Consider the following 11,561-nt stretch of genomic DNA (forward strand, 5'->3'; position numbering starts at 1 on the left):
AAGTAATAACAATCTCGAACCCGCTTTCCAAAAAGCTGAAAAACAGAAAGTAAAAAAAATAAAAAAAACAATATCAAGAAAACCCCGAATCAGCAAAACGACAAGAAAGAAAGAAAAAAAAAGATAATTAAAATAACGATAAAAGAACAGCCATATCACAGAGCAAATACAAAATGCTCCTTAAGACCATGGCCATGCCAATGCAGCCGCTAACAATACTATAAAAAAAAGGAGAAAATAAAACAAAAGAAAGCAAGAGCAATAGCATCCATAATAGCCCATTCACCTCATTAGGTATTTTCATCTACCCACTCCTCCCAGCCGTCTGCTTCCCAGAAGCAGTCTCCCCTTCCCTCCCAGATTCAGCCTGTCTAAGACTACTACTAGACCCCTTCCCCCCCTTCTGCATCCCCAAATATCCAGCCGGTTTAGTAGTATTAGTAGCATACATCCTCCTAGTACCACCAACTCTTCCCATATCCGTCAACCTAGGTCCCACTCCACCGCCTACACTCCCAATCCCACTCCCGCTACTGACACTAACATTATCATCCTCCACCACGCCACCACCGCCGCCGCCGCTCTGCAAGCTATTAGCCGACCCCATCCTCGGAAACCCAAGTCTAACATTCCTCTCCGCGCTCGCCTTACGAACTTGTCCCAACATTCCATCAACCCACGCTTGCTTCTCCGCCGATATCTCCAAATTCCTACTCTTGGGCCCCGCAAGTCCCAATGGTACAGATGGTATCGAAGGCATCACAGATGGTAGCTCATTAGCGTCCGGAAAATCTCCAAAGCTAAGTCGTGATGTAGGTCTTCGGAAATTATTCGCCGAAAGTAATCGATCGGCGTTCAAACTGTTGGGGGAGGTGTATGAATCACGTTGGGCGGATCCAGGTGTAACCGGCCTGTCGTATTTCGGTGTAATAGGTGAACCTCTGGTTTGCGTTCGTTCGCTGCCGTTGTAAGAGTACCTCGGACTCTCTTGTTGCTGCTTCCGGCTGGAATACGGCGACTCTGCTCTCCCAGGCGTACCCCTCACCGCCAACGGCGAACTAGGTCTACTATTCCCGAACGTCGGCGTCGGACTACCCCTATAACTACTCCTCAACGAGCTATTCGATCCACTAGCCCTCAAGGACCTCGCATCATCTCCAAACTCAACAACACTCTCGTTGGGCGTCTTCCTTTGTCCCTGAATACCATGATGAGACGCATATTCAATCAAGTACTCCTTAAGATCCGCCCATCCACCTCCAACTCTGACCATAACCCTCTCGCCTTTATCACCAACAAGTCTAACGAATAACTTGACAGGGGACTCCTCATCAGATTTGTGCAAGTGGTACATCTTAACCTCACCTGGCTGAGAAATAGTCCTCTTTGATGATACAGTCAAATTCGGTGCCTGTCCAACAGTAGGAGTCGAAGGCGTCCTAGCAACCGGAAGTTTCGATTCTCCAGCTCGGGGTCGAGCAGGTGGCTCAATGGAAGTATTTATCGGCGGCGGAGCAGGTTTCTTCATCGGTGAAGGAGTCATAGTCAACGTAGGCAACCCGATCAAAATCTTATAAATCTTCCTCTCGAGCCTATCTTCCAATTCCTTCCCCTTCATAGGCGTACTAGGAGGATTAAGAACATGTCGTAAACTTGGGAAATCGGGCGTAGATCCATCTGGTGACTTTGTACCATTCCCTCTTTCCTTCTCGTTGACAGGGGCCCGATGCTGCGATAATGGTGGTTTCGTACCAAGATTATTTTTGCGCTTAACAACTTTAATCGTCTGGCTCGACTCGTGGGTCGGTGAATTCGTATGATTTTGTGGGGCCTGGTATTTGGACAAATTAGACGGTGATGGCTGTGGAGTTTGAGTAGGCAATTGAAATCCTCGGAGTGAACTTTTGCTGCCTTGTCCCCTAAGCCCGGTATCAGGCACCTGATGCGCCGGATCCCTTGCCAAAGTTGGCGAAGGAAGACTCTTTAAAGACTGAGCGCTACCTTGTCCACGCAAGGACGCTCTAGAACCAAGCCTTGAAGATGCCCTGCTAGGGATGTTCCGAAGCTCCTGGGAAGACGTCTTTGGTGCAATTTCGCGCGATGAAAGACCACTGATACTACCCTTCTTCTTAGCCAAGGTAGGTTCGGTCTTGTTCGCACTTGAAGTTCGCTTTGGTACTGCAGCGGTAGGCAGATGACTCGAAGATGGTTTCCTAAGTACACTCCTCCCGCCATCCGCCGCAAGGTTATTCGAAGATACTTTCTTAAGTATCCCCGTAGAAGCGCTATCTTCGTTAAGATGGCTCGACGAGGTCTTCTTCGGAATTCCAGACAATCTCGATTCCGGCCTAAGATTCTGACGAGAAGACCTCCCAGACGGAATTTGAGAAGGTCGTTGTAGCTGCGGCGTACTCCTGCCGTCTCGCGTATTCACCTCCTTCGGCGCCTGCGTCCTAGGCGGTGCGATGGTAGGGATACTAGACACACGCCTAATACCCTGGGGCCTAGCGGGTTTAGCAGCAACTTCAGATGTCTTAGAACTCGAGCTGCTAGTACTGCTAACACTTGACTGTCGTGGCTTTGGCTACAAAGTTCAGAGTTAGTACTACAAAAGCTGTTAATGATTAGAATATATAAACACTTACTGGAGTAGGAAAGTTATAAACCGGCCTAGGCTCCTGAGCCTTCGACCCCCTCCTCGGCAGCGTATTCCCCTTCTTTTTCTCATCAACCGCAAACTCAGGTGCTGGAGGTTTAATTTCAGGTTGTTCCTCTCCAAACCGAACATCGCCAAACTCCTCCCTAATTGGCGAAACTTCTTCTTCCTCAATCGTCGGCGTTTGAGGAATCAGCTCGGCAGCAGGTTCGGCAACAGGTTCATCGATCGTAATCTCCGGCCCAATCCCATCAGGAACAGTATCCTCAGAACGAGTACTATTAAAACTCTGATTGAAACTCTGGCCGAACGAATCATCGAGTTGATGGTGTATAACGCTCCCTGTTGGACTAAGGCTCGCTTGACTAGTCTCATCTTTCGTAACGTCCAAAGATTGCAAACTGCCAAAGCTTTCTGTGATAACTTTTTTCTTAGGCTTATAGAAACCACTAAGCTGAAACTTTCCGCCCTCTGTGCCCACAACATCTTTGACAGTGTTATGCTGGATTTGGATTGCAGGTTCTGCAGGCTTCTTAGATGTTTCGGGGAGATTTGCTGCGTCTTCTCCATTGATTTGGACCGTCACAGGGGCGTTAGCACTATCGGCCTGTTCCGTAGTAGCCGTCCGAGGTGACTGTGGAACTGTATCAAACTTCGAAATAGTCGGCGCAACTGGAGATTTCGTCTCTGTAGTCATGACTGGGGCCTCCGTAAGCGGGGAATCTTCACCAAGCCGTTCCTTTCTAAGCTCTTCCTGGAATTCCTCGTCGTCGGCCTCGGTCGCAACATCGCTGTCGTCAATATCAGATACATAATCATCAGCCGCCAGAACAGTGGGAGCGAGGTATGGTGATGGTTGCGCAGCACGTTCGGTGGTCCCCGATTTCGGTTTGTCCTCTTGAACTGCTTTGGTTAACACTGCCACTCTAGTCTGTTCAATAGTCTCCGTTGGTGGTGGTGATGGGGCAATCTGTGGAATTTGGGCTTCGATAGCCTCAACTTCAGGAGTTTCGACGTTAAAGGGCCGGGGCTCAACAGCTTCCATCGACATTTCAGGTACACCATCCACAACCGGACCGGTTGTATCCTGGGCTCCCTCAACAACAGGCACCAAAACGTCCCCACCCTCCTCAGAAACTACAACCCTAACATCAGACTCCATCAACTCTTCTTCCTCATAATAGTAATCATCACCTGGCGAAAACTCTCCAAGCTGATCTTGAAGCTCGACCATATCCAAAACCACGCTACCATGTCGGCCCTCAATCGGTGTTGCAGCTTGAATCTTCAAAACAGGGATGGATTCCGGAACGTTCAAAACCGGTGATATCGGTCTTGACAGATCGGTCACAATATCGAGTTGTCCGTTGGATTTACTCTTCGGTCGTGGAGGAGTTTGTAACGGTGAAACTGAAAGAACGGATTCTTCAATGGTGTCTGCTGTGGTTTCTTGCTCTGTGATTATGGGTGATGATGGAACGCTTTCGTCATAGTCGTAGTTGATTATGACAGTGTCTTCGCCTGCATCTTCATCTTCAGTGGACTTCGGGGTTGATGCCGAGGTCGGTGGCAGCTGTTGCACCTCCGATTCTGCGACAGGTTCCTGTATCTTTGCGGGTTCCGAGGCTGTCTGAAGAGTTTGAGGCTCTGGAGGTGGGCTGACATCCGTAGGCTCAAAGGGCGAGATGCTACGTTCTCCCTTCGATTCCCCATCAAGGGAAGGCTCTCGAGTCGGCTCAAGTGGGGTAGGAGAAACAGCCCTTGTGGGCAGCTCCTCGGGTTCCTCCTTAAAGCTTGTAGAAACAAGATCCTCAGTCAAGACAGGCACGATATCAGCCACCACCTCGACAGTCACCGGTTCTGCCTCTTCGATCTTATGCTCAGGCTTGACAGGAACCTTTCGCACCTCAACCTCCACTTCAGGCCCAAAGAAGGCAGCACCTCCAACCTCCTCTCCAGATTTCTCAATTCCAATCATAGGCGTAAGTCGTTCCTCAACAATCGGCGTCAAAAGCGGCACCTGCATCTGCGGTGGCATAGCCAACTTGAAAGCTTCCTTCGAATCAACAGGTACCTCTTCCTCCGTTTCGAGCAGGGTAGGGACATTCTTAACAACCACCTCAGACTCTCCGAGGGCTTCGGCTTCAATGTCCTCGAATATCAGGGGCAATACGTCGACTGCACCACTATCGCTAACAACTTCCACTTCGCGCACCGGGAACTCGGAAAGAATTTCCTTTTGCGGTTCTAGCACAAGTGGGGGCGCTTCGCTGAGGTTTATCTTGATTTCTGATGTCAGAGGCTGTTCTTCCCGATCCATTGTTGTCACGGTGATGATCTGTTCCGTGTCCACGGGAGCTGGTGAATCAATAGGCGCGTCGGCGAGTTTTGAAGCTTCTTCGGCTTTCCTCCTTTCCTCTTCCTCTGCTGCCCTCTCCATCTCTTCGTATTTCCTCATCATTCGCTCTTCGATCTCCCTGACTCGTTGCTCTTCCGCCTTCCGCCTTTCAGCTTCCTCGTCGGCCAACTTGCGGCTAAACTCCTCCTCGATCTCCTTCTTCTTCTTCTCTTCTTCATCCTTTTTAACCTGCTCCAGGTAGGCAAGTCTTAACCGTTCATCCTCTTCCTCCCGGCGTCGTTTTGCCTCTGCCTCCTTTCGTATCCGTTCCTCTTCTTCTGCTTGTTGTCGACGCTCTTCTCGAACTTTAGACTGTCGTTCTTCTTCTTCGAGGCGTAAACGTTCTGCTTCAACCTTTTGTAATCGTTCGACTTCCTCTTGTTGCCGTCGTTCCTCTTCCTCTCTTTTCAACCTTTCTTCGGCTTCCTGTCGTAATCGCTCTTCTTCCACCCGTCGAATCCGTTTCTCTTCTTCCCTCCGTAGCCTCTCTTGTTCGGCCAAACCCTTTTGTCGTTCCTCTTCTTCCATTCTCAGTCTCTCCATTTCAACCCTCTCTTCCTCTGCCCTCTTAGCTCTTTCCATCGCCTCAGCCCGCCTCCTTTCAATCTCCTCCTCATAAACTCTGTCTTCATCTTCCCTTCGTCTGACCACAACTTCCTTCCACTTCCTCTTCAACTCCTCAGCTCTCCCTTCTTCTCCAAAAGCCCAATTCTCCAAAGCGCCTTCCACAGCTTCCAGCCGATCAATCCATTCTTCAGGTACGGTTTCCTCCCTACCTTCCAATAGATCCAACATACCGTCGATAATTTTCCCACACATCCCCACAACTTCCACGACCTCTGCTTTCCGTTTCTCCCACACGACATCAACACCTTTCTCTAAGGTCCAGAGTGTAGATTCTTGAACCGAATCCTCGGGTACACCTTCAGCGATCTCTTCTAACCATCTTTTCCCCTCATCATCAACATCTTTCCTCGCTTTCCCACTTTTACTAGAAACATATGAAGCAAAAGGAAGGATAATCCCTTCCGCCTTTTTCAAGTTTCCAAGAAAAGTGGGGACAACCCTACAGACCTCAACTCTAACACCCCAAATATCTAGTAATCCCCAAAGACGATGTAAAGGTGGTAATAACTGTAAAGTTGTGGCGGTAATGACGGCGAGACTATCGCTCATACGACCATTACCCAGTTCATCTATCTGTTGGGATTTGAAATGCAGGACTCGGGATTTTAGACCTTCGATGTCGAGTTCTGAGAGGGAGGTGGAGATTGTGGTTATTCGGGTGGAGATGTAAGTCAGTGTCTTTTGGGTTAGCGAGCCGAGGAATTTGAGGGAGTCTTCTGTATCTTCTATATCTCCCTCTTCTTCTTCGTCTTCTTCTTCAGAACTTGATTCCGTGGAGGAGAAGATTGGAGAGGAAGGTGATGAGGAGTGGATTAGATCTGTTTCCGAATCTGTTGCTGGGTCTAGTCTTGGAGATGTTGTCATAGGATTACTTGTCGGCGGTAGAGCGCCTAGAAAGGGGTTCCCTTCTAATGGGGCGGATTTTGTAGGACTAGAGCTGGGTCTATAACTTCCCCCACTAACAGATCGGATGCTATCTTTTTCGTCTCTAGGTGTGAAATCGAACGTTTGACGTTTGAGGATCGTGGGTGTTCCGGCACCAGTTGAGATTCCGAGACCAAAGGCTCCCGTACCGATTATATTGTGTGATACTTGTAATGACCTTCGCTTTTGGAGTTTATCGTATGGGGAGAATGGTGATAATGGACGGTTGGTATTGTTGGTATTATTATTATTATTATATGAAGTCCATAGACGTCCTGGGGTCATCGGAGAACTTGAACCGTTATGATGGTGGTGAATTGTATCGAGATCGAGACGTTTTGCGAGGAGAGGAGTCGCAGTGGGAGAAAGGAGTTCGTCGATTTGCGACATTGATATTGTATCCTTTGTCTTTTGGGAGAGTTTTAAAGAAGGGATTCTGATTCCATTTGTATTGTTTTTGGCAGAAGAAGAAGATGAAGAGGAGGAGGAGGGTTTGGTAGATTTATCGAGAGCCGGAGAAATTGATAAATGTTCATCGGTGAATAATCGTCTAGCAACCGGTAACTTTGTGGATTTCCCATTTGCGTTATTGGTAGCAGTATCGGCATCTTTTGATCTTGTTGAAATTGTAGATGCTGAATTATTCTTGATACCAAGTTCCAAATCGACTTTTCTCCTCTTCTTCCTCCCACCATCTTTTCTAGAGGGTATCCTAAACCCTCCCCCGTCAACTTTACTCCAAAAAGTAACAGCCTCCCAAGCTTCAACTTCCTCCAACCAACCTTCAATATTTTCTGCTGCAGAAGCAGCCCAAACGCCGACTTCCTTCTCACCGGGTAAGAAATCCTGGTCGGACATTTTTGTGATCGTGGTAGGTGTCAGACGGGATAATAAAGGATCCGGGTGGGAGATCGCAGAGGACGGATTTGAAGATGTAGATTTATGGGCATGGTGGTGATTGTGAAAGAAACGGGCACTGTGTGGACTTGTCTTCGGGGTTGTTAATGTTGAAGAAGGATTTGAGAGGTGATGAGATGGTGGACGAGGACGGTCGAGGGTTGGGAGGGAGAGTGGGGAGGAGAAAGTTGTTTGGATTGGTGGGGGACGAGAGGAGGTTTGTAGTGGTGGTGATGACATTGTTGCGATTGACTAGTATGTATTTGTTCGAATTCGAGATATCTTGGAGAGTAAACAGAAGGAGGAAGGTATGAAATGTTAGTTGGATGAATTGATTGATTGATTGATTGATGGGAAATGAATGTAGATGTAGATGCAGGAAAGAATGGAAGGAAAGGGGGGTGCAAGGAGGTTACATCTCGGAGGTGGTAGATGAAGCTTTCGAGAAGAAGAGAGGTAGGTAAGTAAGTAGCTTCTGGAGGTTGAAGTTGGCGATGAACCAGTTGACGTCAGGGTGCCCAGATCTAGGTCTAGGTCTAGAACCAGATCCCAGATCCCAGATCCAGAACTAGAACTAGAACTAGATGTGTACTCGGGTATGGATATCGGTAGAAATGTTGAAGCCGGATGAGATGTAGATGTAGATGTAGGTAAAGATGGTGTAGATGGAGGAGGAGGATAAGGATGAGGAAGATGAGGAGGGGTTAGCTGTCATCTTCGGATTGTCGCAGAGAAGCAGCTGTGGATGAAGCTACTCGACGGATGTGGTTGAGCCAGCCGATGATAACAGCAATAAGGAGCAATAGTAAGTTAAGTTTTTTTTTTTTAAAAAAAAGAGAGAGACTGCTTTAGATTTGACTCAGAAAATAAAGTACAATACAGTACACAAAAGATTAATTTAAAATGAGGTCAGTTCGGTTTGGTCCCGTTTAATTATAGCCAGGGTGTAGAATCCCAGAATCCCACCCCGGCGCACGGATGGCCCGCTTTTCTCGGTGGGTGCAGTGCAGCTGGTGAAGTTCCGAATGCCACTTTGCATGCTTTGGATCGCGTATTTTGTGCTGCAGTTGACCGGGATCGCGCTGGCCAATGGGCGTTTACGCGTTCAAACGGACAACTCGCCAATTATAGATATACACTCACTATTATACTCGTAGACATCACGATAATTCAGATATTCTATTCTATTCTATTTTGATAAATTCTAATAAGTTAAAATGGAGATAGTAGGTGTTAATTAGTGGGGGTTACACAGAACGTGCCTTCTTTTCGCATGTTCCGAGTGAATTCCCGCACTTATCAACGTGCGAGATGATATCATGGTCATGCATGTGCGTCTCGCCTCGCCAGTTCACAAAATATGCAGGGGAACTATAGTACTAAGTAACAGACTTAACTAAACTATAAAATACAAGGCACCGACGTTGATTAGATAGTATTTAATTAATCGAAACCAAGGCGGGGAATTTTAACTAATCTAATTAATTAGTATAGTTAGTCTGCATGCCGGAGTATATGTATGCAGCATGCATGCTTAATATCCGCCTCGGACTCGGAGTTATACCCCCACGACACCACTTAAGTCAGTGCTTCGTATGAATTGATAATGATGATGACAATGATGCTCAACTATATTACAATTACTTATATCGATATCTATCCTACTTCATAGCCATATTCAAGTAAGTATTTAAGCAAGTAACTAGGTATATAAATTGTAAACGAGGATAAAGGGAAAAAAAAGGTTATTCGGCCACCACCGGCCGCGCCTCCCCGACAGCACTCCACCCTTCCTCTTTCCTCCCCTTCTTCCAAAACCTCAACTTCCCGAACGCCCTCTTCACCATCTTCGGAGGCCCCACTCGCACCCAAAATACCACCACCCCGACCATCACAAATATAATCACCCCTGCCGTCTGTATCGGTGCCCCGAACACCCCTCTGCTCACCAAAAACAGACTCACGCAGCAGAACACTATCGGCGTCACTATCCAGCACCTATACGGCCTCTCCAACCCAGGTTCCCTATACCTCAATACGATCAATCCCAAAACTGTCAAAAAATAAAAGCTATACCCCGCAACCCCATAGAACGCTATCAACGCCTCAAACGACCCAATCACCACAAAGAAACTCGTCAGAAATGCGTTCAACAACATGGCAAATATCGGTGTTCGTGTGTACGAGGTTCCGAATATTGGTATCCTAATCGTAGTAGTCGACGCTGATACCGAATTCGACATCGATCTTATCCCCAATCTTCCAAATATCTTGGGCAGGTATCCCTGTTTTCCTGCAACGTACACCAGTCTTCCCGATGTAAATGTCGTGGCGTTTAATGCCCCCAGACAACTGATCGAAACCGCTAGTGCGAATAATATACCGCCGACGGATCCGAACACCGTCGTACCGAACCGTACCGCAACGGTTGTCGATGAGGCGATCACCGACGAAGGTAATACGAAAAAGTATGAAATGTTCGCCAGAAGGTAACAGGATATAACCAGAGGCATGGCCGAGTGGATCACTCTCGGTAGGTCTCGTGCCGGGTTCTTCATCTCGCCCGTAATATAATTCACCTACAACAATAAAGTTAGTATATTATCTTCATTTTAAAAAAATTTTCTCTAAAAAAAAAAAGGGAACATACGTTATCCCACCCATCAAAGGCCCAGAGCCCGGCGTACAATGCCACGGCGTACGCTCCAGGGTCTCTACTACTCCCCTCAAACCAGTTCCCCATCTTCCACTCCATCGACGGCCCACCAGGCTTAACACTGAATCCCGTAATAGCAACCACAATACCAATAATTGTAATCGCCATCAAACTTATAAGTTTAATCAATAAAAACACATCTCCCATCCTGGTTCCAGCTTTAGTACTCAAACAATTCAAAATAGTAATCATCCACATCCCTGCCAACGCTAGAGCTTTAACCGCAAGCTGCGGTGGAGGTTCAGCATCTTCCGTCAGAGACCCCCAAAACACAGATCCCAAGTACTCTCCAGCAATAATGGAAATAATAGCAGCAGACCCAGGTCTCATAACCACCACGGCGACCCAAGCGAATAAAAATGCCGGTAAATCACCGAATATATGTTGTAGATACGCCTGAGCGCCTCCGCTCAGCGGAATAGCACCTCCCAGTTCTGCATAGGACGAAGCACCGGTCCAAGCCAATATCCCCGATAACAGCCATATTAACAGAGCAGCACCTGGTGATCCGGCGTTGGAATTGACCTGAGCAGGAGAACTAAAAATACCGGAGCCTATCTGCAGACCCACCACCAGAGATAGACCGTTAAGGTACGTTATTGACTTTTGTTTTTCGAGATTCTGGGACGAACCGCGGTTTGTTGTGGGGTCTAGGGAAAGGTAAAGAGGGTCCGAGGCGGAGGCGCTTAGCGGGAAGAGATGAGCATTGAAATCAAAAGTGGATCCGACAGAATAAGAACGTTGACGGGGAGGACGAGAAGGACCAGAGGCATGGTCATCTATATCTAAAGTGAGGGGGTCATCGTGGGTAGCTAGTTCGGCAGACAGGCGACGAGACGAAGAAAGGGATGGAGAGGAGGAGGAAGAACGACGGGAGGGCGATGAGGAGGCGAGGGAGGCTAGTTCGAGGGAGTCGCGGCCATCAGCGGTGGAGGCTGAGAGGGGGATGTTGGTGTAGGACGACATTGCATCCCATCAAGGTTGATCGATATAACCGGGTTTTATTCATGCACATGTATGTAAGTAGCTAGGTAGAAGGTAGATGTATTGTACCCATGCAATCAAAAAAAAAAGAAATATAATCTAATACAAAGAGAGAGAGAGTGTGTGTGTGTGTTTGTATATGTTGTATCATAAAGGCATGTCGGTCGTGATAATAATAGAGTGTAGTAGTGTAGTGGAGGTTGTAATGAGATCAGGAGACCTGTCCTGAGATTTAGATGGAAGGATAATGGATGGATGGATGGATGATGAATGGGATGGTAACGTAGTAGGTGGTTGTGTCGCATGGAAGTGCTTGTTCCTGGCAACAGAGAAGCTTGAGCTGTTGCTTGTTTCTGTTG

General features: G+C 47.6%; 2 protein-coding genes across 2 annotated transcripts; both read right to left on the bottom strand.

Moving 5' to 3' along the window:
- Positions 1-304: 304 nt before the first annotated feature.
- AOL_s00076g438 (uncharacterized protein) lies at positions 305-7,742 on the bottom strand (the record flags this gene model as incomplete). The annotated part of the gene is made up of 2 exons (XM_011122990.1): positions 305-2,584; positions 2,646-7,742. The coding sequence occupies 2 exons, from the start codon at positions 7,740-7,742 to the stop codon at positions 305-307; spliced, it is 7,377 nt and encodes a 2,458-aa protein (XP_011121292.1).
- A 1,965-nt stretch (positions 7,743-9,707) lies between these two features.
- On the bottom strand, positions 9,708-11,184 carry AOL_s00076g439 (uncharacterized protein; the record flags this gene model as incomplete). Its single annotated transcript, XM_011122991.1, has 3 exons — positions 9,708-9,854; positions 9,923-10,081; positions 10,153-11,184. The coding sequence occupies 3 exons, from the start codon at positions 11,182-11,184 to the stop codon at positions 9,708-9,710; spliced, it is 1,338 nt and encodes a 445-aa protein (XP_011121293.1).
- Between the last annotated feature and the right edge of the window lie 377 nt (positions 11,185-11,561).

The sequence above is a fragment of the Orbilia oligospora genome, assembly GCF_000225545.1.
Source record: "Orbilia oligospora ATCC 24927 unplaced genomic scaffold scaffold00076, whole genome shotgun sequence".
Lineage (NCBI taxonomy): Eukaryota > Fungi > Ascomycota > Orbiliomycetes > Orbiliales > Orbiliaceae > Orbilia > Orbilia oligospora.